A 26,393-nucleotide genomic window follows, 5' to 3' on the forward strand; every position below is an offset into this window, starting at 1 on the left:
AGAAGAAAATAGAAAAGAAAAATTTTAAAGAGCTCAAAAAATTGTACCTACAAAAAGTTTTCGTCGGTAATTACCAACAAAATCGATTTTCGTAGGTAATATTAAGAAGAAAATAAAAAATAAAATTTTAAAATAAATACTTATGAAAATTTTTCATTGGTAATTACCAACGAACCATATTTAGTTGGTAATTCCAAGAAGAAAATAGAAAAAAAAATTTTAAGAAGGTCAAAACATTTTACCTACGAAAAGTTTCTTCAGTAATTACCAACGAAATTATTTTTCATAGGTAATATTAAGGAGAAAATAAAAAATAAAATTTTAAAATAAATACCTACAAAATTTTTTCATTGGTAATTACCAATTTAGTTGGTAATTCCAATGAACGAACCATATTTAGTTGGTAATTCCAAGAAGAAAATAGAAAAGAAAAATTTTAAAAAACTCAAAACATTTTTCTTACAAAAAGTTTTCGTCGGTAATTACCAACGAAACCGATTTTCTAGGTAACATTAAAGAGAAAATAAAAATAAAATTTTAAAATAAATACCTACAAAAAATTTTCATCGGTAATTACCAATGAACCGTATTTAGCAGGTAATTCCAAGAAGAAAATAGAAAAGAAAAATTTTAAAAAACTCAAAACTTTTTACCTACAAAAATTTTCGTCTATAACCACCAACGAAATCGATTTTCGCAGATAATGTTAAGGAGAAAATAAAAAATTAAATTTTAAAATAAATACCTATGAAAAATTTTCAATTCAAAAGGTTTCATTTTTGAAGAAATTTTAGTCAAAATTGAAAACCATTTTGGGGAGAATTTAATTTAATTTTGCTCGTGAAGATTTTGTAAAACAAGATCCAAGGATGTTTTGTAAAGAATTTATAAATACATGGCCCAAATGTGAAATTATCAATTAACTGGTTAATTAAATTTTAATTTTGGCTTTTCTTTTTTTAATTTTCAAGTTGAAGTCAATTGATTCAAATTTAAGACGTTCATATAAAATCATCAATAAATGTAAATATTTGAATTTTTTTTTATTTAATTAGCCTCAAATTATTCATTTTAAATTTTTAAATCTTATAGTTTAAAATGATTCGATTAACACTAAATTATTCATTTTGAATTTGTATAAAAATAAAAAACCATTTTCTGCAGGTAATGTTGACTGCTGGAATAGAAGCCTCGTCTGTAGCTTTAGAATGGGCAATGTCAAATTTGCTCAACAATCCAAATGTTTTAAAGAAGGCTAAAGCAGAGATAAACACTCATGTTGGTGAAGACCAATTAATAGATGAATCAGATTTGCCAAAACTAAACTATCTTCAAAGCATCATCTCAGAGAACTTGAGATTGTATCCAGTTGCTCCACTCCTAGCGCCACACTTGTCATCTGATGGTTGCGCCATTGAAGGCTTCAATGTGCCCTCCGATACAATGTTATTTGTAAACGTTTGGGCCATTCAAAGAGATCCTAACTTGTGGGAAGACCCAACAAGTTTTAAGCCAGAGAGATTTGAGAATGGGAAAGCTGAAGCATTCAAGTTCTTGCCTTTTGGATTGGGAAGGAGAGCTTGTCCTGGGGAAGGCTTGGCAAATAGAACAATGGGATTGAGTTTGGGTTCACTAATTCAATGCTTTGAGTGGGAAAGGGTTGATGGAAAGGAGATCGATATGACTGAAAAGATAACAATCACTATGTCTAAAGTAAAACCCTTGGAGGTCATGTGTAAATCTCGTTCAATACTTCATAAGGTTCTCTCTTAAGCTACCACACGAACAATAGAAGAAGTACAGTGATTTTCAGGTAAACTCATTAGTAATTACATTATTTAGAAATATCATATATTTCATAGCATTAAACGAGTTCAGGTGCAAACAATCTTATCTAGATTTGCCTAACAAGTCAGCTTAAAAAAAAAAAAAAAAAACTTTGGTTTAAAGCATTGCTTTTCCTTAATCTTCTTCTACCTTTGAAGATAGCAAGGGCATTGAAGCAATACCTAGGCATGATGGTGACACACACCCAGAATGCCATTCTAATTGGATGATTATGGACATATCTAAAATAATTTCCTCAAGCTATGGAGGAGAATGTCATTCATTTTTTTATCGATAGAACAAAGTTTGTGTATTCAATAGTTGGCAATGAGGGCATTGCCCCACTGCCCCACAAAAATTTGAATGAATATATATCTTATTTTTGTTATTGCCCCATGAAAAAAGAGAATGTTGCTCCCACTATCCCACTAACCCTTCACTATTATGTCAGTTTCTCGTGTTAATATTTAATTGGATTTAATAAATAAATAGTTACTCATTTATTATACTCATATTTATATCTTAGCCTTTTTCCTTTTTTTTTTTTTTTTATTTTTTTTTTATTTTTTATCATAAGATGAGTATGGGTGTCCCCCTGAAATTATATCTTGGATCTACCCCTGGGTTTAGTCACGCGATTCGTTCAGTCAATTCAATCACTGTAAAACTCACTTAATAAAAGCAAAGAATCTCGATCAAAGATAGCAATCTCTATCTTGGTGGAATTATCAAAGATAATAATGCCATAATTATGTACTATAAATAGAAATATATTCTATAATTATGTTAGCTATTATTCACATAATTATATAATTGACTAACCGTAACCAACTATTGTCTACATAGAGATTAGATCATCTTCGGAGGTACTTACTTTCCCCCTAATTAATTTTATTCACCATTCTCTCATGCTAGCCTTAATTTCAACATCGGAGGGTCTCCACTAGGAACATTTTTTTAATGGACCTTTAACCCATTTGTTCTCAATTTTATAGGACTATACCTATAAAAAAATTTTCATGAACCGCAATAGGAATATCACCTATAGAAAACGACATAAAAAGCTGTGTCTTTGGCTAGAAAAGCCAACTTCGGCTGCCTGTCTACTTTTCATGCTTTTGACTTAAAAAGTTTTGCTCTTAATTGTTATGCATCCTTTGTTCAGATAGCCTTGATTTTTTAGTTGTGAAATATTGCATCGAATTGTGCCATTATTTTATGGAATTTCGAATTATGCCATTATAAATGTCGTATTCTCTGTCCTTCTTGCTTTAAATTAAAATAAAATTATTAATTTTTAATTTGTGTTAAAGGTTATATCTAAATTTATAAAAGTTAGGTGACACTTTTATAAAGTCATTATTTTAATATATATATATATATATATATATATATATATATATATATATATATATATATATATATATATATATATATATATATATTAACTTACTATGTGAAGAGCTAGGAAATGAGTGCACGCAACTTCTTTTGATTCCATCCATCTTAACAAATGGTATAAATAAAATGATAAAAGATCAAATAAGTCGAAAATCGATATTTTAACTAAATAGACCGTAGTGGAAGTATTTGCTTATTTCTGACTTTGAGTGGATCAATAGTGTAACTTTCACCTTGTAACACCCTAGGCAAATCCCACATCGACAAAACACGGGAGAGATGCTCGGTTTATAAGTTGGTGGTTCGTAACCCCTAGTGACGCTTTTTAAAACCGTGAGGGCTTCAGCCCAGAGCGGACAATATCACTAGTGGGCCGGGCCATTACATTTATGGTATCAGAGCCGCTTCGCGTGCAACCTTGAACGATGGTGGGGCAAACCTCAGCGAGGACGCTGAGTCCCATAAGGGGGGTGGATTGTAACACCTTAGGCAAATCCCACCTAGGCAAATCCCACATCGGCAAAACACGGGAGATATGCTGGATTTATAAGTTGGCAGTTCGTAACCCCTAGAGAAGCGTTTTAAAACCGTGAGGGCTTCGACCCAGAGCGGACAATATCACTAGTGGGCCGGGCCATTACATTTGTGGTATCAGACCCGCTCCGCGTGCAACCTTGAGCGATGGTGGGGCAAACCTCATCGAGGATGCTGAGTCCCATAAGGGGGTGGATTATAATACCCTAGGCAAATTGTAACGCCCTCACCGTAGGTAGTCCGTACATTTTACTGTTCCGACGACTAATGTCTGTTCGGACAGTCAGGATGTCTGGAACTACACTTAAACTATAGTGAGGAGGCATAAATTAATGAAATAAATATTAAAAAATATAGGAAAAATTTTGAGAAATAAAATAAAATTTAGAGAATTTATTAATTGGTATAAAAAAAATAAAAATAATCCGATGAGCACCATGAAAGGCATTTTGGTCATTTCACCCCTAGAGGTGAATTTTGACTTAAATGTCAAATTAAAATTTGGAAATAGAATAATTAACATAAATTAATTTTATGAATTTGAAATTGAAAAATGAGAAGAGAAAGAAGAAGAAAAGAAAAGAAAAGAAAAGGAAAGAAAAGAAAAGAAAGGAAAGAAAAGAAAAGAAAGGAAATAGATTTATGAAATTTAAAAACAATAAAGTACACATAAATGTATATATATACCCACAAGAGACAAAATCCCACCAACCATCTACTTCTTCCTCTTCTCTCTCCCTCCTTGCCGTCTCCCTTAGTGTCTCCCTCCCTCCATTTTTGTTCTTCTTAAAGCTTGATTTTCCAAACTTTCTCCTCCCCAAAACCCATAGACCCCTTCACAAAAAATTTAGCCCACACCATAAGGAAGCTTTAGATACCCATTAGAAGAAGAAAGATTAAAGTTTGAAGTGGGTCACAAGAGGTTAGTGCACTAATCCCTCTTCTTCTCTTTATTAAACATGAAAAGCATGTTTAGCTAAGCATAAATACCATTAAAACAAAAAGAAAATCTAGAGAAAAGAACCCTTGAATTTTTGGCAGCCATGGAACTTGAAGTTTATTGCTTTTAAGTGATGAAAAATGGTTCCATGAGAATGTGTAATTAGTTGAAATGTTTGGGTGTTTGATTGTGTAAATTTGAAACTTTGAAAACTAGGGTTTGTGTAAATGTTGAGGACTTTGTGTAAAATGTTGAAATTGACCTATTGGGATGATATTGTTGCTTATAGAAGTGTATTGCATGCAAATTGAAGTAAGGAAGTTGGAGGAGATTGAGTTTTGGAAGTGTTAATTTTCTGCAGGTTGTGTTTGTTGAGGGCAGTGTACAATTTAGGCCATAAATAAAATTGTGTGACCCCAATTGGTATGAGGCCAATTGGAAGTGAAACTAGACCCAAAATAGCCCATTTTCCATGAAGAAACTATGCCCAAATTCTGTTGATGCATACATTTTGCATAGTCATTTAGGTCTAATTTTATAACCATTTTTATTTGATTATTAACCATTTTTAGCTAATTTCATTAGTTAATTAGTTAGTTTTTCATAGTTGTCAATTTTGCATTAATTTGTAATTTTTACTTTGTTTTGTAGGAAAAATGATGTTTTTGAAGGACTAAAGAGAATTTTTGCCATTGAGGAGTGTCTTCTACAGCAAAAAGAGGTCAAAAACAAGTTTTCAAGCTGAAATATGCATTGACCAAACTGTGCATAACTTGCCGCATAAGCTATGCAGATCTGCATAAGGAGAAAGATCACTGTTCAGAACCAGTTAAATGTGCATAAGGAGACGCATAGCTTATGCACATTCTCACCTCCCTTATGCACATTCACGAAATTGTGCATAACCTATGCACCAAGTCATGCAACTTCTCATAAGTGACCTGAACCAGTGAAAGCGCATAAGGGACGCATAACTTATGCAGTCCACTTATGCAGTCCCATGAAGAGTTCATTAATGAGCTGGCAGGAGATTCCCTCAAATAATTCCTCCTAGAACATACCATTTTAGGGCTCCATGTCAGAAAAATGCTATAAATAGTCCCATTTTCCCATTTTAGAAGGGGGAGGCAAGGAGCAAAGAAGAGGAGGAGAAGAAAGGCAGAATTTGAGGAGTCATTTTCACCTTCCACACCATTTTCAACCAAGATTTGCAGATTTCTTCCTTCCTTTACATTTTTCTACATTTCTAGTGTTTAATTTCTTACTTCTTAGTTTAGATTAAAGCTTTATTTCCATCTAAACTCATCATATCTTGTAAGCATTATGGATAGTGAGTAGTTTACTTTTGATTCTGGAGTAAGGGATGTAATATTTTAGTTATTTTTGTGGATTTGAACTGGGTTAGTCCCAATTTAATGAATTTATGAGGTTTAATCCATTTCTTGTGTGCTTATTTACATGCTTAATGAAGGGCCCCATTAAGTTATGTTCTTAATCCTTGGTTGAAGCACCGAAAGGAGAAAACCAAGTGATAGTTAATCAAGAAATTGGACTTAATTAACTTAGATCTAGAAATAGACTAAGGGTTAAGAGGGTTTTAATAGATTGATTAAAGAACCTAATGGGTCTTGGTTAATTTTAACTCCACGAAAGTAGGATTAAGTTAATTAAGGCACTCTTTGTCTCACTCGAAAGAGTTTTCAAAGGATTTTAGAATTAATCTCCTTTAAACCCATAAATTTCATGGATTGGGCTAGCTAGGGAAAATCCCAAAATAGCTTGAATATGAAATCCCGAACTCCGGAATCGCCTTTTTATCATTGTTAATTTCTAATCGAATTTAATTACTTGCCATTTTGAATATTGCCATATTTGAATTTGCTTTATTTTAATTTGATGCAAATTTAGTTAAATCATTACATAGTTGAATAGATTATTAAATTTGCACATTTAGATTTCATACTCCATTACCCATTAAGTCATTATTTTAATTTCATAAATACTTCAATTTAGTCAACTTTTATATCGAAAATTCAATCATTAACACAACTCCTCGTGGGATCGATATTTTTCTATACTACTTGTACGACCCGTGCACTTGCGGTTGAGACGCATCAAGTTTTTGGCGCCGTTGCCTGGGAGTTGTTTGTTTAAGATTGAGTTTTTGATTATTTTAGTTGTTTATAGTCTTATCTTTGTTATCTTTTCATTTTTGTGTTTGTTTGTTCTTTTTCAGGTACTTTTAACCTTTTATGAGAAGAGCTAGAAGCTCAAGTGACACAACCTTATTGTTCAATCCTGAAATTGAGAAATTTTGTAAGGCCAACAAGAAAGAAATCAGAAAAAGAAAGGAAGCTTTGAGAGAAACCGAAATTGAAGCAGACATGGCTGATGAAAGAGTTAGAATTGGTGTTGGGAATGCTGGAAATGGTCAAAACAATGAAAATGAAGCCCAAGGGGAAGAAGTTGTTAATGCAAACGTGCCTAGGGGAAGTATGATGGATCATGCTTTTCCACGTTTTGATGACTTGAGAGAGAGCATAGCAAGACCAAGGATTGATGCAAATAGCTACAAGATGGATTTTGGAGTTCTTCAAATGATTCAGAATTCTCAATTTGGAGGACATCCTTCTGAAAATCCACACACACATCTAAAGAAGTTTGCTATGATTTGTGACATGCAAAAACAACCTGGAGTATCTGATGATGCGAAGGCTAAAATTGTTTCCATTCTCTTTGAAAGATAGAGCATTGGATTGGCTTGATTCTTTACCTCACAACTCAATTACAAATTGGGAGCGACTCACTGATGCATTTCTTGCCCAATACTTTCCACCTGGAAAAACTCAAGAGTTGAGGAATCAAATGATTGCTTTTAGACCAAGAGAAGATGAGACTCTTTATGAGTCATGGATGAGATGGAAGGAGTTGGAGAGACAATGTCCACATCATGCCATTCCTAAATGGATGATAAACCAGAATTTTTACACAAACGTCACTCCTGCTATCAGAGGAATCATTGATGCTCAAACTGGAGGGGAATTCATCATTAAGCATGAAGATGAAGCTTATGAGTTATTAGAGAAAATAGCAAAGAACAGTCATCTATGGAGTAGTCCAAGAGGGTCAACTCCAACTCAAAAAAGGCAAGTTCTTTGGAATGTATGAGCTTGATCCATTCAACATGATCAATGCCAAATTTGATGCACTCACTAATGTCCTTGCTAAGAAAATGGAGGATTTAAGTATGCTAGTTAGTTCATCATCATGCTCGGAAGTTCTCAACAAGTTACTTATGCGAAGGAACAATGAGTCGTGGAGTAGATTATCCTTCATATGCTTGGAGGAATCATCCCAATTTTTCATGGGAGAATCAAGAAAATCAAGCTTCAACTCAACTTTCCATCACAACAACAAGAGCATCAATACCAACAACCTAGGCAACCACCACCTAGTTTTCAAAGAAAAGAATGCAAATCGCACCTTTACCAAGACAGCAAGAACAAAGTTCCACCACAGAGGCTTTATTACAACAAATTCTTGCTAATCAAATTAAGCGTGATGAAGAGTTGAGAGAGATGAAAGCAAGGCTGGAACAAATGCAAACACACAATAGGATGCTGGAAAATCAGATTGCACAACAAGCATGCTCATCAAGTACCAAGTCTTTTGGAAAGCTTCCAAGTCAACCAGAAAATCCAAGAGAGCAGTGTCAAGCTATTACTTTAAGAAGTGGAAAAGTTATAAATGATGAGAAGAGTGAAAACAGTGAGAAGAGAGAAAATGAGAAAGGGACTGATGAGAGTGAAAAACAAGAGAGTGCAGAAAAATGTAAGGAGAAATTTGAAGAAAAAGAAGAGAAATATATACCTCCTGAACCCTACAAGCCACAGCTTCCCTTTCCACAAAGATTTCACAAAGCCAAGCTTGATAGGCAATTTGGAAAGTTCTTAGAGGTTTTGAAGAAACTTTACATAAATGTGCCTTTTGTTGATGCTCTTTCACAAATGCCCTCTTATGCAAAATTCTTGAAAGAAATTCTCTCAAACAAAAGGAAACTTGAAGATGATGAAACTGTAGCTTTGACAGAGGAATGCAGTGCTATCCTCCAAAGGAAACTTCCTCCAAAGCTCAAGGATCCAGGGAGTTTTTCAATTCCATGCCACATTGGGGAGTCATGTTCTATAAAAGCTTTATGTGATTTAGGGGCTAGTGTAAGCCTTATGCCCCTCTCCATCTATGAGAAGCTCAACATGGGAGATCTTAAGCCAACCCACATTTCTCTTCAGTTAGCTGATAGATCAATTAAGTATCCTGAAGGGATTTTAGAGAATGTGCCTCTGAAGGTTGGGAAATTCTATATACCTGTTGACTTTGTCATCTTGGACATGGAAGAGGATTCTAATATCCCAATCATTTTGGGGAGGCCTTTCCTAGCTACAGCTGGTGCTTTGATTGACGTGAAAGGTGAAAAGCTTACTCTCAGAGTCGGAGAGGATCATTTAGTCTTCAACATTGGCAATGATAAGAAGAAGCAACATGAAGATGTAGACTCTTGTTTGAGAATTGATATAGTTGATGAGTTAGTAAAAGAGCACTTTAGAAAGAGCTATCCGAAGGCTTCTCTTGAAAGTTGTCTTATCCATGAAGGGAGTATCAATGATGAAAATCCAAAAGAGGCTGCATTTGCACAACATTTAAAGGGTAATCCATCTTGTCCTATGGCACCAATCTTTCAAGTTGAGCAAGTGGAGAAAAGTGAAGTAAAACAACCATCTCTCAAAGAAAAAGATGCACCAAAGGTTGTCAAGAAAGAAATGGTGGGATTTTTAGACAAAGCAACAAGGATCTTCTCATGTGATGGAAAGAAAATGAAGTATAGATTCATTGAAGCACCTATTGGAAACAGAGGCAATAAATTCCAATTTCAGCCACCATGAAACATGAAAAGAGTCCAGCTAAGGACTATAAATTAGCGCTCTTGGGAGGCATCCCAAGTCCTTTTATTTTACTTTTGCTGATTTACTTTTACTTTCATTGCTTTTGTTTTTATCTTGAATCTCCCCAAATTCAATTTTTGACATTGTTGAATTTTGTCCCTTGTAGATGTATTTCAATGGAGGAAGGTTGGTGAATTGCTGGGGAGTGATTCTTAACTTGAAAATTTTGTCCTTCAAACTCTCCCAAAAACTGATTGGTTTTTGCTGCATAACCTATGCAGGAGCTGCTACCTGGTTTATGCAGAGCAAAAAATGACATTCTGCAGCAAAGAGGGTGTCTGCAGTAGATGGCTTATGTTCTTGGTGAGGTTGGGTGTGTAACTTTTAAGTAAATGTGCTTTTAATGTTAATATGGTGGTAAGTGAGCCATTTTTGCAGTTATGAGCTTATTTGGGTTGTGGGATTTAAGGTGGAAATGCTGCATTTTTCTTGGCATGACTTGGAGAGTTCATCATTTGTGAATAGATACAACTTTATGCAGATTTTATTGAGTTTTAATGTGCTAAATGTTGATTTGCAGATTTTGAGTCAAAATGGCATGGGTCACAAATGCCTTTTATGCAGGATCCATCTTCTACAAGATTGTGTGATGCATTTTTGATGAACTTTGTATATATTGATGTGTTTTTGGTGAAAATTTCTCATGGTTTATGCTTCATGGAATTATATTTCTTCATTCTAGGGTATTTTTCACACTTGCAAATCATGTTCCATTGCAATCTTAATCTTGTTGAATTGTGCATAAGCAACTGCATAGCTTATGCAATCCTGCATAACCACAATTCTTGCCATTTTCCACCTTTATTGCAAGTGCATAAGCAGAGTGCATAGCTTATGCAACTCTGCATAACCTCATTTTGTCAAATTTCATATCTGTCAAAACTTGCATAAGGTGAGTGCATGACTTATGCACATTTGCACAACTTCAAATTCTGCATTTTCTCTCTCTGCCGAAGTCTGCATAAGCAGAGTGCATAACCTATGCACTTCTGCATAACCAAAAACTCTGAACTTCCAATTCTGCCGAGGGGTGCATAAGGAAGGTGCATAACTTATGCACTTCCGCATGACCAGAAACTCCAAAAATTCAAACTTGCCGAGGGGTGCATAAGCAGAGTGCATAACCTATGCACTTCTGCATGACCAGAAACCCAGAAAAACCAAAATTGCCGAAGACTGCATAAGCAGAGTGCATGACCTATGCACTTCTGCATGACCCAAATTTCTGAAAAACCAATTCTGCCGAGAGGTGCATAAGGGGAGTGCATAACTTATGCACTCCCGCATGACTTCGCTCCTCAAAATTTCAAGGGTCACCGAAACATGCATAAGGAAGGTGCATGACTTATGCACTTCCGCATAACCACCAACTCTGAATTCCAAGACCAGCCGAAACATGCATAAGGAAGGTGCATGACTTATGCACTTCCGCATAACCACCAACTCTGAATTCCAAGACCAGCCGAGACTTGCATAAGGAGAGTGCATAACTTATGCACTTCCGCATGACCAAAAAAAAAAAAAAAAAAAATATTTTTATAGCCTATGCAACCCTTATTGCCACTTATGCAGCACCGCATGGCTTATGCACCCTACTTATGCACAAAAAAAAAAAAAAAAAATATTTATGCAAATATTTTACATAGCCTATGCAACCCTTATTGCCACTCATGCAGAACCGCACGGCTTATGCACCCTACTTATGCACAATCCAAAAAAAAAAAAAAAAAATTTATGCAAATATTTTACATAGCCTATGCAACCCTTATTGCCACTTATGCAGCACCGCATGGCTTATGCACCTTACCTATACACATGCTCGATAAAGACTTAACTCTGCATAACACATGCGACTTCTTATGCATTCCTTTATCTTGAATTCTCATACTGTAACTCTTTCTTTTTGCTCTTCATTTTTTACAATTCCTGGTCAATATTATTTGCTTTGAGTTTTGGTTATCTGCTGCTTGAGACATTGAGGACAATGTCCAATTTTGAGTTTGGGGGTGCACATTTTGATTTTTGGCTTTACTTTTCACATTTTGAGTATAGGAGCATCTCATTCCATTCCATTTACATATATTGTAAATATTTTACATATACATCCATACACACACACACATTACACATTTACACACACATTATACATTACATTGCACACAAACATACAAATAGACTTCCTCCATTTAGTTAATACATTACTCATCTTAGGAATCATACACCATGCATTAAAATCTTTTGCCAAATCCCTTGAGTATTGAAAATGTGCCAATGAGAGTGATTTGACTCACCCTTTAGCTAGGTTTGTGGATTGAAAGTTTCCTAAGAGGTGCAAGGTTTTGAAGTGTCTATCCCTTGCCCATATCTTCTTAGCCAAAAAGCCACCCAACTAGTCATTTGGAGATGGAAGTGTTTAGAGGGAATTATTGGATATAAGGTAGTCAAATGATGTCTCACCAATCCTAGAACAAATTTTCTAAACCTTTCAAGGCGAAATACCAGCTTGTACTTGAAAAGAGAGATGATTAGGCATTCTTTGATTTAAACCTTCTCATTTTAAACCTTTGGCCCTTTTCCTAATTAAAATTGACCCTTGCAAACCCCTTTGAGCCTTTTTATCCCTAATTTTTCTTGAAATCCTTATTGTTACCTAGCCAATGAACCAAACACTCCAACCCTTTTCATGAGAATAATTATTTATAACATTAGGTACAAAAAAAAAAATAAAAAAAATAAAAAAAAAAGAAAAAGAAAAGAAAAGAAAAAAATATATACAATAAAAGGGAGAAGAAATGCTTGTCATCTTGTAAAAGTGCTAGTATATGTTTTTTTCACTATTGCCATTCAAAATGAAAGAAATCCACCCAAAGTATTAAAAGGAATGAGTTTGGGGGTGGCAATTTTAGGGACAATCATCAAAAAGAAAATGCAAGATACAAGTTTAAAATATCAAAATGTCCCTCCATTTTTATGTGTTTTGTAAACTATGCTAGCACTTGACAATTCTCATTGTGTATTTCTCTCCTCCATATATATATATATATAAAAAAAAGAGAAAAAGAAAAAAAAAAGTATAATAAAATAAGAAATGTACCTTAAGTTGTCAAGATTGAAAATATTCTCATGCTTTGAATCCTTTTTACCCATTTTTCTTCTTAGCCTCATTTTTGAACCCCATGGCCCCATTACATCCCTAAAAAGACCTTTGATCTCTTGATAGTATTTGCTACATTAGTGGAGATAGGAGTAGGGAATTTGCCTATGGGATTGGAAAATTATCCATTCATTCATTTAATTCCATCATTCTATATAGAGACACTTTGACTATTGATTGTTCTAGAATTCCTTTTGAGCATGACCCTCTCTTTTGATTGGTTGGTTTGGGGATTTTGAATGATAATTGACTTGATGGCTAAGCGGTGAAAGCTTGGATAAGCATTAAATTCCTTGCATTTTGAAGGATGGGTATATGGATTGCTGGTATGGCTGAAGGTGTGTTAAGTTACTTCAATTGGTAATTTTCATAGCTCTTTGGATAAGGCACCCCTAAAAACTTTGCATCACATTCTAAGGTTTGCTTGAGGACAAGCAAAAGCTTGAGTTTGGGGGTATTTGATGCATACATTTTGCATAGTCATTTAGGTCTAATTTTATAACCATTTTTATTTGATTATTAACCATTTTTAGCTAATTTCATTAGTTAATTAGTTAGTTTTTCATAGTTGTCAATTTTGCATTAATTTGTAATTTTTACTTTGTTTTGTAGGAAAAATGGTGTTTTTGAAGGACTAAAGAGAATTTTTGCCATTGAGGAGTGTCTTCTACAGCAAAAAGAGGTCAAAAACAAGTTTTCAAGCTGAAATATGCATTGACCAAACTGTGCATAACTTGCCGCATAAGCTATGCAGATCTGCATAAGGAGAAAGATCACTGTTCCAGAACCAGCCGAAATGTGCATAAGGAGACTGCATAGCTTATGCACATTCTCACCTCCCTTATGCACATTCACGAAATTGTGCATAACCTATGCACCAAGTCATGCAGCTTCGCATAAGTGACCCAGAACCAGCCGAAAACTGCATAAGGGACTGCATAACTTATGCAGTCCACTTATGCGATCCATGAAGAGTTCATTAATGAGTCAAGGAGATTCCCTCAAATAATTCCTCCTAGAACATACCATTTTAGGGCTCCATGTCAGAAAAATGCTATAAATAGTCCCATTTTCCCATTTTAGAAGGGGGAGGCAAGGAGCAAAGAAGAGGAGGAGAAGAAAGGCAGAATTTGAGGAGTCATTTTCACCTTCCACACCATTTTCAACCAAGATTTGCAGATTTCTTCCTTCCTTTACATTTTTCTACATTTCTAGTGTTTAATTTCTTACTTCTTAGTTTAGATTAAAGCTTTATTTCCATCTAAACTCATCATATCTTGTAAGCATTATGGATAGTGAGTAGTTTAATTTTGATTCTGGAGTAAGGGATGTAATATTTTAGTTATTTTTGTGGATTTGAACTGGGTTAGTCCCAATTTAATGAATTTATGAGGTTTAATCCATTTCTTGTGTGCTTATTTACATGCTTAATGAAGGGCCCCATTAAGTTATGTTCTTAATCCTTGGTTGAAGCACCGAAAGGAGAAAACCAAGTGATAGTTAATCAAGAAATTGGACTTAATTAACTTAGATCTAGAAATAGACTAAGGGTTAAGAGGGTTTTAATAGATTGATTAAAGAACCTAATGGGTCTTGGTTAATTTTAACTCCACGAAAGTAGGATTAAGTTAATTAAGGCACTCTTTGTCTCACTCGAAAGAGTTTTCAAAGGATTTTAGAATTAATCTCCTTTAAACCCATAAATTTCATGGATTGGGCTAGCTAGGGAAAATCCCAAAATAGCTTGAATATGAAATCACGAACTCCGGAATCGCCTTTTTATCATTGTTAATTTCTAATCGAATTTAATTACTTGCCATTTTGAATATTGCCATATTTGAATTTGCTTTATTTTAATTTGATGCAAATTTAGTTAAATCATTACATAGTTGAATAGATTATTAAATTTGCACATTTAGATTTCATACTCCATTACCCATTAAGTCATTATTTTAATTTCATAAATACTTCAATTTAGTCAACTTTTATATCGAAAATTCAATCATTAACACAACTCCTCGTGGGATCGATATTTTTCTATACTACTTGTACGACCCGTGCACTTGCGGTTGGGACGCATCATCTGTCCAAAACTTGAGCTAAATACTGCCCAATTTCGGATTTCCCTGCACCCAACCCAGAAAATGACCAAATGAACAGTACGTGTTCATTTGGTCATAACTCTCTCTATACTGGTCCAAATGACCTAAAATTTTACCCATGGAAAGTTTAGACATAGGGCTACACTTTTTATGGGGACCACTTAACCCAGTTTTGCCTTTAACAAATTCAAATTGTTAGCACAAGTTGGGTCACTGAAACTGCCAACCCAAAAAATGACCAAATGAACAGTACGTGTTCATTTGGTCATAACTCTCTCTATACTGGTCCAAATGACCTAAAATTTTACCCATGGAAATTTTAGACATAGGGATACACTTTTCATGAAGACCACTTAACCCAGTTTTGCCTTTAACAAATTCAAATTGTTAGCACAAGTTGGGTCACTGAAACTGCCAACCCAGAAAATGACCAAATGAACAGTACGTGTTCATTTGGTCATAACTCTCTCTATACTGGTCCAAATGACCTAAAATTTTACCCATGGAAAGTTTAGACATAGGGCTACACTTTTCATGAAGACTACTTAACCCAGTTTTACCTTTAACCAATTCAAATTGTTAGCATAAGTTGGGTCACTGAAACTGCCAACCCAGAAAATGTCCAAAAATATTGTTCCTTTGGTATGCTTGACTAGTTTTGGCCAAAATGCCATAACTTGGTCTCCAAAGCTGCAAATTGAGTGAAACTAGTGCCAAAAGTTTTATAAGACGCAGAACAACAATTTTTATGTTTTGACCAAGCTCTAGAAACCATTGCATCCTAGGGAAAATATTAGCCAAAGTTAGGAATTAAAATCTGGAAAATGTTAAGTTGAACCCAGAATGCCATTTGATACCCGTGTGTTCATTTGGCCATAACTCCCACTAGGAAATTCCATTTGAGATGTGCCAATATGATCTGGAAACATGATATTTAGGGCTACAACATTGATTTAGACACCTTTGCCAAATTCCAAGTGTAAAGACCCTAAAAAGAGGGTCAAACATACTACCCTGAAGTTAGTTTTTGCCCTTATAGGACTGAGAGTCCAGGTTAATACATTGACCATAACTCACTATACCAAGCTTGAAAAATTATGAAATTGTACCTGGGAGTCCCTAAGACATAGAGAAACATATCTTGTGAAGGAACCTAAGTCTAAAAATGACCATAAAATGATCAAATGACTGGTCAAAGTTTATTGACCAGGAATTGTAAATTTTGGACAGCTTAGAGGCAAACGGACCAGTTATGGTATTTTGACCATAAGTTGAGTTCTATAACCCCAAATTCAGTAATTCAAAAACTGAAATTCAAGTTTAAACATAGAGGAGAAATTGTTATGAAGGAAGTGTGACTAAATAGACATCCTAACCTAGTCAAATTCCTAGATAAAGATAACACATCAACATGAACCTAAAGAAAGGTTCATGGGAAAAATGCTATATATGATAATTAAAATACTCATAAGGATAATTAAATATTAAAAATGATATGAATATGTAAATTGGGACTAATGTCCCATTAATATGAAATTAATGGTACCAATGAACAGTACCAGAAAATAGTAACAGTGAATAGTGCTAAAATAATTAAAAATGTTTAATTGCCCATAGTATACCTAGACTTATTTATTTAGTTTGGATAAATTGGTATACCAATTAGGGACCATAGATAGCGATCGCTTCTGAGCAAATCATGAACCGACAATATATGTCGGTATGATTGTTCTACAGGCTATATGCCTACTTCATCGCCATTGTGCCTACTTTATTTCTCGGCTTTACAAGCTCGACAATGGTCTCGTGCCCGACGGTGCCTCGTGCACAGATGTATACAGGGTAGACATATGGCTGTCTAACCCATATACTCCCGTGTATCCAGCTTTTATAATTTGTTATAGGTTTCTTGGGCATTGATAATAATTAATTAATACTGAATATACAATAAGTAAACAGGAAAGATCCCAATAATTTTAATTATTTTCAAAGTGTAAATAAAAAAAAATGTAAAAGACCCAGAATTTATGATTTGTAAATATTAATTCAATTGTTTAATTATTGTTATTATAAATTATGCACCACTAAGCATTATGCTTAGCGCGTTGGTTTTCCATCGTGTAGGTACTGAAGATCAGCAGTCGCCACAGTAGTATTTGGACAGAGTTCCAACCAGATCTGCCACCGATCAGAGTCACCTCACCGGTCTGTTTTATTTTGGTAGGGCCCATGTATAGACTAGTATTTTGGTTCATTATGTCTAGTCATGATGTAATTACTAGTTTATGAATTTTGGACTTGTAATTAAACTTTGAGATTGAAATGAAAACTTGTAATTTATTATCTATGAATTTCTATATGAATGCAATAGATAATACTTCATTTTGAGATCTCATAAATAATTGTAAATGATATGATACATGAGAATATGATATGGAAATGTGTGAAATGAATATGGACATGTTAACAGGTGATTAGTGGAACCCGCCAAATGCTAATAAAATAAGGGAGGCTCTGTTTGGGTCTCCACAGAAATAAGATATAAAAAAAGAAAAAAAAAATTTCTATACATAGAATACATGTTTTAAATGACATCAAAAGTTTACAATAGATATGATAAAACAAGATAGGGTGCTCCGGCACCGAATGTGGCACTTCTTGCTCGGCTATACGGTAGACGGGTAAGGGGCGTCACACAAATCCCACATCGGCAAAACACGGGAGAGATGCTGGATTTATAAGTTAGTGGTTCGTAACCCCTAGTGACGCGTTTTAAAACCGTGAGGGCTTCGACCCAGAGCGGACAATATCACTAGTGGGCCGGGCCATTACATTTGTGGTATCGAGCGCTCGCGTGCAACCTTGAGCGATGGTGGGGCAAACCTCGGTGAGGACGCCGAGTCCCATAAGGGGGTGGATTGTAATACCTAGGCAAATCCCACATCGGCAAAACACGGAGAGATCTTTGGGTTTATAAGTTGGTGGTTCGTAACCCCTATTGATGCGTTTTAAAACCGTGAGGGCTTCGGCCCAGAGCGGACAATATCACTAGTGGGCCGGGCCATTACATTTGTGGTATCAGAGCCGCTCCGCGTGCAACCTTGAACGATGGTGGGGCAAACCTCAGTGAGGACGCTGAGTCCCATAAGGGGGGTGGATTGTAATACCCTAGGCAAATCCCACATCGACAAAACACGGGAGAGATGCTGGGTTTATAAGTTGGTGGGTCGTAACCCCTATTGACGCGTTTTAAAACCGTGAGGGCTTCGACCCAGAGCGGACAATATTACTAGTGGGCCGAGCCATTACATTTGTGAAAAATTTGGACCATTTCTCGATTTGTGCGTGTCATCCTTGCGCAGGGGCCATGCTAATCTTCTCTGTATCGTTCCAATTTTATCGGATGTCCCCAAATGGCCCGGCCCACTAGTGATATTGTCCGCTCTGGGCCGAAGCCCTCACGATTTTAAAACGCGTCACTAGGGGTTACGAACCACTAACTTATAAACCCAGCATCTCTCCCGTGTTTTGTCGATGTGGGATTTGCCTAGGGTGTTACAATCCACACCCCTTATGGGACTCATCGTCCTAGCTGAGATTTGCCCCACCATCGTTCAAGGTTGCACGCGGAGCGACTCTGATACCACAAATGTAATGGCCCGGCCCACTAGTGGTATTGTCCGCTCTGAGCCAAAGCCCTCACGGTTTTAAAACGCGTCTCTAGGGGTTACGAACCGCCAACTTATAAACCCAGCATCTCTCTCGTGTTTTGCCGATGTGGGATTTGCCTAGGGTGTTACACTCCTAGTTGCGAGGACCGCAACTTCCCACTGGGTTACCCATCGCTAGGGCACCGGCTCATTTAACTTGGTTGTATTTTATTTCTAAAATTTTTTCTAAATTTTTCTTATTATTATTTGACTTATTTATGACTCCTCACTCTAGTCTAAATATTTTTCTAGACGTTCTAGCTGTCCGGACCGACACCGGTCACCAAAACAGTAGAATGTACATAATTGCTACAGTGTTATACTAGGTGTTAGAATTGGCATAGGCAAACCCAAACTCCAAGTTGCCCTTTTTGCCTAATGCTAAGCTTAGAATAAAATTCAAAAAATATTCATGGGCAGCCAGAAAATTATAATTCCTTTTGCAATAGTATAATTGCATTGCTAAGGACTGCGGGGCATGTTTATAGAATTTTTGGGGCTGGTTTGGATGGTTTATGAAAAATGTTAGTTTTAAGTCTTATAGCTGAATTGTATAGTTGCTTGAGATTTGTCTAGTTTGGAGGGCCCAAAAGGGGCTGTATATTGTTGTTGTGATGTGGGCCTGAGGCCCTTGGATTTAGAAGTGTTGTTTGAGCTGCTTTACAGGTTGGGTAGGTCCTAGGTGCAGGAGAAAATATGTCGGATTTCTAGCATAAAATTAGAATGTCTTTGACCTTTTAAATTATTATTTTCTTTTAATATTAATAATTCATGGATATAATAGTTTAGGTGATCTCAGTCAACCTTTTTCCTCTGCCCAGCCCCCACAATGATCTTCGGTTGTTCTGTGAGTAGATATTGATTTTGTTTATAATTTTAATATTATTATGTATTCAAGACATGTCCATGCATTCACTTATAAATATATATATATAGTTAAATACTAGACACACCTTATATTGGATATTTATTTGATGAAATTGTTATGGATATTGCCTTAAGGTAATTTGGAGCTGTGTGCATGTGTTGGCGTGCGTGAGGTGTGGATATAGATATGGGTAGGACTATAGTCGCGGCTGGAGCTTAACTCGCTGGGGCTCGATCCTTATGCATGGATAAGTCGGGTTGAGTATGGCTTTGAGTTGATCTCGTTGACCCCCACACTTAGATTATTAAGTGAAAGTCCAGCTTAAGTTGATCTCGCTGATAGGTATTGGAATTAAGAGAGCTGTATAGGGAATCAGCTCCCATATGTATAAATGTTGATGTGACATACATCTGTGTGTATACTCCAAATTATCTTTTGTGCGAATATTGCTTGAATTGTTTGATACTATATGACTATGCTGCATTTCATATCCAGGCAATGCATTAGTTCTAGATAGTTATATAAATTGTATTTAAAATCAATATCTTATTCTATGAGTCAAACGCTCACCCTTATTCAACTATTTTTCCTCAGGTGACATGTGGGCTTTTTGAGAATAACCTGCTTTCTTTCTCGCAGGTTTACCAGAAGAAGTTTAATTGTGCTTTTATTTTCTTGATTCATATTCTAGAACTCCGTATATACCAGTAGTGTATTAATTTTTTATGGGGTTATAAAAACTTAATCTTTGGGTGTTGTAAACCTATTATGTGGATATGCATGGATGCATGAGATAGTTTTTTCTTTGGATGTGGGAGCTAAGCTCCCATTTGATTATATATATCTGCTTTGTGGATTATGAGGGAGAGCTAAGCTCCCCAGATTGTGATATTTTGTGTTTATAGGTCGGGTGAGTTAATGCTCCTTGTTAGATAGTCTAATTTATGGCCAGACTCTTTCCGTTTGTTTTCTTAAAATTGGACTATATTTATGGGCTTTATTATTAGGCTAGGAATAGTCAGGCTTACTACAGGCTTCGGGAGCCTTATGCTGACCTAAGTCCAAGTGCCGGTCCGGCCCAGAATTCGGGTCGTGACATATCATATAAGAACTTACACTTGTATCACAAAGTAATTTTTAAAATTAAATCATTTTTAGAAAAAAAAAAAACTCAAAAATTAGATGTAATGAAGAGATGTTGAAAATTATAAACTTACAATTATCAACATCTCTTCCTTATTATAATTTTGTTGATAAAATTGATTAAAATTGATTATGTTCTGTTTTGAGTGCTGATTTTTGTTTTACTATAGGTAATATATGGTTTTTTTTTTTATTGTTACATTTTTAAAATTTATGGCAATTATGGTTATATTCATAAACATATTTTTAAACTTATTTGGTTGGTGAAATGTATACCAAGAAAAATGGACAAAGGAACTAATGTGTAGGCTGAATCAAATCTTATAGATATTTTAATATATTTTTCAAATAAAAAAGACAAAAATATTAATAATAAATATAATAACAATAGTCAAATTTAAAATTAAATAGTAATTTATTCTTAATTAATTAATTAATTAATGCTTTTGACTTGCCAAGTGAAGGACTTAGGAAATAAGTGCACGCAACTTCTTTTGATTCCATGAATCTTATTTGAATTTTTAATTAACAAATAACAAGTAAGTAGCTTACGCTACATTCCCTAATTGTTTTAATTAATGTTTGCATTTTGGGATGTAGACCATAATGTATGTACCTCTTTATTTCTAATTTTTTAGTTTGATCGATAGTGTACCTTTCACCAAGTCAAGGAGATATATGATATCATTTTATCTTATTTTTTAAAAAAATTTACTATATATTTTATCATCTTATCTTATATATAAATTTGGTTAAGGTCCTGCAACAGGCACCTTTTCCATATTAGGGAAAGTAATGAGCAGGTATTTTTGGATATTCGATCTGACTAAATTTAAATAGGATAGATTTAAGTAGCATATAAGTTTGAGAGGTCATGAATAATATTTGTGTTGGATTCAGATTTTTTATATTAGATATTCATTATCCAAACTCGTTTATATAAATATTTACTTAAATATAAAATTTATATTTTATAATAATTTTTATTTATTATTTTTAAATAAATAGAATTTAATTATTTTTATAGAATTATTAAATTTTTAAAATATAAATTATTGATGAAAAAACATTTTATGTAGATAATTAATCAAAATATATATAATTAAACGAATTTGAGTACTATTTGAGTAATTTTGAATAATTAAGGATACATTATAATTGAGTTTGAAATAAATTTAAATATTAAAAATATTAATCAAATTCGAATTCAAATATGATAATTTTACAGGTGCACTACTCATTATCATTCTTCTTGTTGCAGTCACCTTGTATATATGCTACATCTATAGCACAAATATCAAATTCTGCCACTTCTTTAATCGAGGGGCCATCTAACTCACATGTTTCGCTGCCTACTGGCCTGGTTCTTTTATTTTAAACACATTTCTATTTTTCAACTATGAAACATAAATTTATCGAACACCTCAATATCAAATCAATATTTTTTTTTCGTTTTTTAATCTATCAATGCATAATTTAGGTGATACCACATAAATTAAGATATTTTTCTTGATCCTTTCATATCAAAAGCATTTTTTTCGAAACTACATTAGAAAGACTATTGGATTCATTTTAAGAGAATATTATAGTAGTAAAAACACTCCAAATCTCTATTAATGAGTGTTAAATTCGAGTCTCCTTAAATAAAGTAGAAAGATTTATGAAAAGGAAAAGGAGGTCCTTATTGTGTGCAGATTATCTAAGAGAAAAAATATTACTTATAACATTCTAGGCAGCTTAAGGAAGAACCTTGTCTACTTTTGTTTCAAAAACTCGCCTAAAAGCAGATGATTGTATCCACAAGGCAACATATATATGGGTTGTATAGACCTGGTGTTTCTTGAATTCAAGAGACAATATGTAGTGGCACTCCACAATAAATATAGGTGAAACTCACATATTTGTGTTGTGTTTGAGTTTATGATAACCAGGTCTGTAAAAAGAGAGAGTCCACTAACCAGAATCAGGCCTTTGATGATTTCATCAGTATCGTATTGAGGCTGCGATTCTTGCATAGAGAGTAAGTGATTTATCATTGTGTTCCTATCCTTATCAATTTTATGCTCATCAATCAATCCTTGCATGAAGCAATCAACTTTTTGACCAAGCCTAACCAGTTTCCTTACAAATCCATCATAATCAACCCACTTCAAAATTGGAAACAAATCTTCCAAATGGGTCAGCTCACTACACTCCACAAACTCTTGTAAGATCTCCCTGAACTTTCTCCCCTCCTCTACAGCTGATTCTTTCACATCTTCACCGTAGTACCTCTTCCCTGCAGCCATTCTCATTATTATGTTAGTGGTCAGATCGAAAAACATCGATCTCAGCTCTACCTTAGCAAAGCCCTGGCAAGAAACCTTATGAAGCCAGTGAAGTAATGTACTGACTTCATCCCTTCGGATGCTTCGAAATTGGTTTAGACGATTAGATGATAGGATTTCAACAGTGCTTATGCGACGGAGATTGCGCCAATTGTCGCCATAGCTTGCAGCGACAAGGGTGGTGCTGTTGTAGTTTACATACCTGCCAATGGAGAATTCAGGGCGATTGGCAAAAATAATATCGTTCTTGGTGAAACATTCTTCGACAGCCGACGGTGATGAGACGACAAGCACAGGGCGGGAGCCAAAGCGGAGAGAGATGATGGGGCCATACTTCTGGGAGAGATGGTGAAGAGTTTGATTAATGGGTGGTTTGAGGAGATGGAGATGGCCTATGATTGGAAGAGAAGGTGGACTTGGTGGAAGTTTTTTTTGCTGTTTTCTTGTTTGTAAAATCAACTTCATAGCCGAAATTAGAAAGAAAGTGCACACAATTATGTAGAGGATTGCTTCTTCCATTATTGCATGGGATTGAGTGTGATTTTGATCTGCTCTAATCTTAATGCATATATTTATATTGTGAGGGGAGCAATAATTAATTAATTAATGGATAAACTATAATTAATTTTTATTAAAAAAATAAATTACAATTTAATTTGTGGATATTGTTGTTATTAATACTTTTATCCTCTATTTTAAAAAATATATTAAAATATTCCTAAGTTTTGATTTGTATCTACAAATTGATCCATATGTCCATGTTTTTAGCTTTTTGCCATTAATCAAAAGGGATAATACCTTAATACCCTCCTTTACACCCCACCCATCCTCATCCTCCTCCCCTTTACGGCACCACCCAAAAAATAAAAAAAAAATGCCCTATGAACCCACTAACGCCTCCCTCCAAGCCACCTTCCCTAGCAGCTACCCCACTTCCCTATCTCAAAACCACCCCACTCTCCTCCTCCTCCTCCTGCTGCTCCTCTCCCCTCGCATCAACCTTGTTCACCGTTCCCCTTTCTAGTTTACTCTATAACCTCAAAAACTTACATTTGACTAGTAACATTGCTCTCTCAAAATAGAAGTTTCAATGGCTGAAACTAAAGAAAAATAATGGAACTAAACAAAAAGAAGCAAATAAAGGGGAATTAGAGGAGGACAAAGAAAGCTAACCTCTAAGCAACTTGAGCTCAGCCCTCATTAATTTGAGGTTTAAATAAGAAGGAAATTAATATTACGAAGCAAATCCCAATCCAATGAATCAATATTCCTTAATACTTATGAATTTCTCTTTATAATACAATTTTTCTCTGTTTGGATTATCAATTTTCTTGGAAACTAGTTAGATTTTTTCTTTTTTTAGGGGTGGATTAATTGTTGTGAACTTGTAAGTTTATGTTTATAGGAAAGGAAGGATGTAGTTACCTTAGCAACGATAGGATCAAGGAAGACCTCTGCTTATCTGCTTATTTTGCTTCAAAAGTAGCTTGAAATTTCTAGTTCCAAGGAAAGGCTTGCCCTATTTGCCTTTTTCTTTGGCTCGCTCCCTCCATCACTCAGCTTTTTTCTTAAATTTTTTTTGTTATATTTTGCTTTTGAGTGTTGATTTTTGTTTTGCTATATTTAATACAACGGACAATGGGCTTCTTCTGATTGTTATTTTCCTAAAATTTGTGGCAATTATTGTTATATATTTATAAATTTATTGGCAATATATTGTTATATTTTATGATCGAGGCTCCTTTTGGTATTCATGATAATGGGTTGCCATTAAATTTTTTTTTTTTAATGGCATTGAGATGTCTGATTGCAGCAGCACCCAATGTGTGTGTGTGAGAGAGAGAAGGATGGAGGAGAGATTAAAATGCAAATAGAGAGAGAGAGAAACGGAGAAGATAGAAATAAAAAATTTACTCTCATTTGACTTACTTTATTGACCAAATATCCTGAGAAAAATGGATAGAGGACTAATGTGTAAACTAAATCAAACTTTAAAGATATTTTAATTTATTTTTTTAACTTATGAGATGAAAGCAATGATAAAATTTAACAGCTAAACTAGTCATTTTTCCTGTGCATTATGTGGATTATTTTTTTTTATTTTAATAATATAATTTTAATATGTAATTTTTATATTTTATATTTTTAGAATCATATTATAAAATTATATTAATAATAAAATTTTTAATTAGTAATAATTTAATTGCAAGTGTTGGTAAAAAAATAAGTTAATTAATAAATTATTTTTTATTTTTTTGAAATTTAAAAAAATTTAGATTAAAAATTGATGTATAAATGATAAATTAATTATATATATATATATATATGCCTTTGACTTGCTGTGTGAAGGAGTTAGGAAAGATTCCATCCATCTTACTTAATTAATATAATAAATAATTTCTAATATTTAAAATTAGAAAAAGAATTTTATTATTAAAAAATTATTTTATTAGACGAGACCATTGGATAGAAGTATAGGACTTATTTATTTTTTTTTTTTTTTTTTTTTTTTTTTTTTTTTTTTTTTATGTCACTGGGTTTATATTATCTAATATTTTTAATCAATGTAAGTATTTGTTTATTTCTAACCTTGAGGTGGATAGTAGTGTACATTTCACCAATTCAAAGAGATTTATGATATCTTTTTATTCTGATATTAAAAAACTATTTATCATAATTTAAAGTTAGTGGCATGTGCATTAAATTATAGTTTATACATAAATTTGGTTAAGTTTCCTTCAGAGTATGGGTTAAATGATTACAATATTTTTTTGCTAAGATATAAGAAAACTATTCTACCAACAAACATAAATTTATTCATAGGAATTGAAGTCTAAGAAAAGGCCAAAAGCTTAGTGTGTAAAGAATTATACAAAATGCAAGTTAGATGTAACTTGAAAGAATAAAGTTAATAATTTTATCAAAATTATATATTTGAGCCATCACAATTTTTCTTATGTTAACAAAAAATTGTAATAATTAATCAATAGTGATTCCACTTATTTACAATTTGATATCCCAGCAGCCTTTAAATCAATCTTCACTTGAATTAAAAATGAAAAATTGAACCAAAAATTTTAGTCTCTTTTTGAAAAGTAATTATTCACATTATACATATCACTGTACTCAGTGGTAAAGCCATATATATTATGAGGAAAAAGGTAATTGCCTCATCATTTTTGGCCAAATTCAAAAATTAACGCATCTTAGCTAATTAAAGTTTGCCCTCCTTTTGAATAAATTTTGATTCCTTAGATTTATTTTTTATAAAAATTTAAAAGATCATATTAAATTTAACTAGATGATACAAATTTATATAATTAGACTTACAATTATCAACGTCTCTTTCTTATAATAATTTTGTTGATAAAAATTGATTATCATAAT

The 26,393-nt window shown here is 34.0% G+C and overlaps 2 protein-coding genes and 2 non-coding genes across 4 annotated transcripts; 1 reads left to right on the forward strand and 3 right to left on the reverse strand.

Annotated features, from left to right (window-relative positions):
- Positions 1–1,167: 1,167 nt before the first annotated feature.
- On the forward strand, positions 1,168–1,773 carry LOC131183042 (isoflavone 2'-hydroxylase-like). Its single transcript, XM_058152771.1, has one exon. The coding sequence runs from the start codon at positions 1,168–1,170 to the stop codon at positions 1,771–1,773; it is 606 nt and encodes a 201-aa protein (XP_058008754.1).
- A 5,778-nt stretch (positions 1,774–7,551) lies between these two features.
- LOC131169794 (small nucleolar RNA R71) lies at positions 7,552–7,659 on the reverse strand. Its single transcript, XR_009140705.1, has one exon. It is a non-coding gene; the product is annotated as a small nucleolar RNA R71 (small nucleolar RNA).
- Positions 7,660–18,274: 10,615 nt separating this feature from the next.
- On the reverse strand, positions 18,275–18,377 carry LOC131169554 (U6 spliceosomal RNA). The gene has a single exon (XR_009140487.1). It is a non-coding gene; the product is annotated as a U6 spliceosomal RNA (small nuclear RNA).
- A 4,039-nt stretch (positions 18,378–22,416) lies between these two features.
- Positions 22,417–23,525, reverse strand: LOC131183046 (cytochrome P450 81E8-like). Its single transcript, XM_058152779.1, has 2 exons — positions 22,638–23,525; positions 22,417–22,518 (listed from the first exon to the last, which is right to left on the reverse strand). Exons 1-2 carry the CDS (start codon positions 23,523–23,525, stop codon positions 22,417–22,419), a joined length of 990 nt encoding a protein of 329 aa, XP_058008762.1.
- Between the last annotated feature and the right edge of the window lie 2,868 nt (positions 23,526–26,393).

Source organism: Hevea brasiliensis, chromosome 1 (genome assembly GCF_030052815.1).
Source record: "Hevea brasiliensis isolate MT/VB/25A 57/8 chromosome 1, ASM3005281v1, whole genome shotgun sequence".
Lineage (NCBI taxonomy): Eukaryota > Viridiplantae > Streptophyta > Magnoliopsida > Malpighiales > Euphorbiaceae > Hevea > Hevea brasiliensis.

What these genes read in the sequence shown, in the direction of transcription:
- LOC131183042 (XM_058152771.1), top strand. Translation starts at nt 1,168, where the DNA reads ATGTTGACTGCTGGAATAGAAGCCTCGTCTGTAGCTTTAGAATGGGCA.
- LOC131183046 (XM_058152779.1), bottom strand. Translation starts at nt 23,525, where the DNA reads ATGGAAGAAGCAATCCTCTACATAATTGTGTGCACTTTCTTTCTAATT. An exon ending in TCATCAAAGGCCTGATTCTG is followed by an intron (nt 22,519 to 22,637) that starts GTTAGTGGACTC and finishes CTTGAATTCAAG; the next exon opens with AAACACCAGGTCTATACAAC.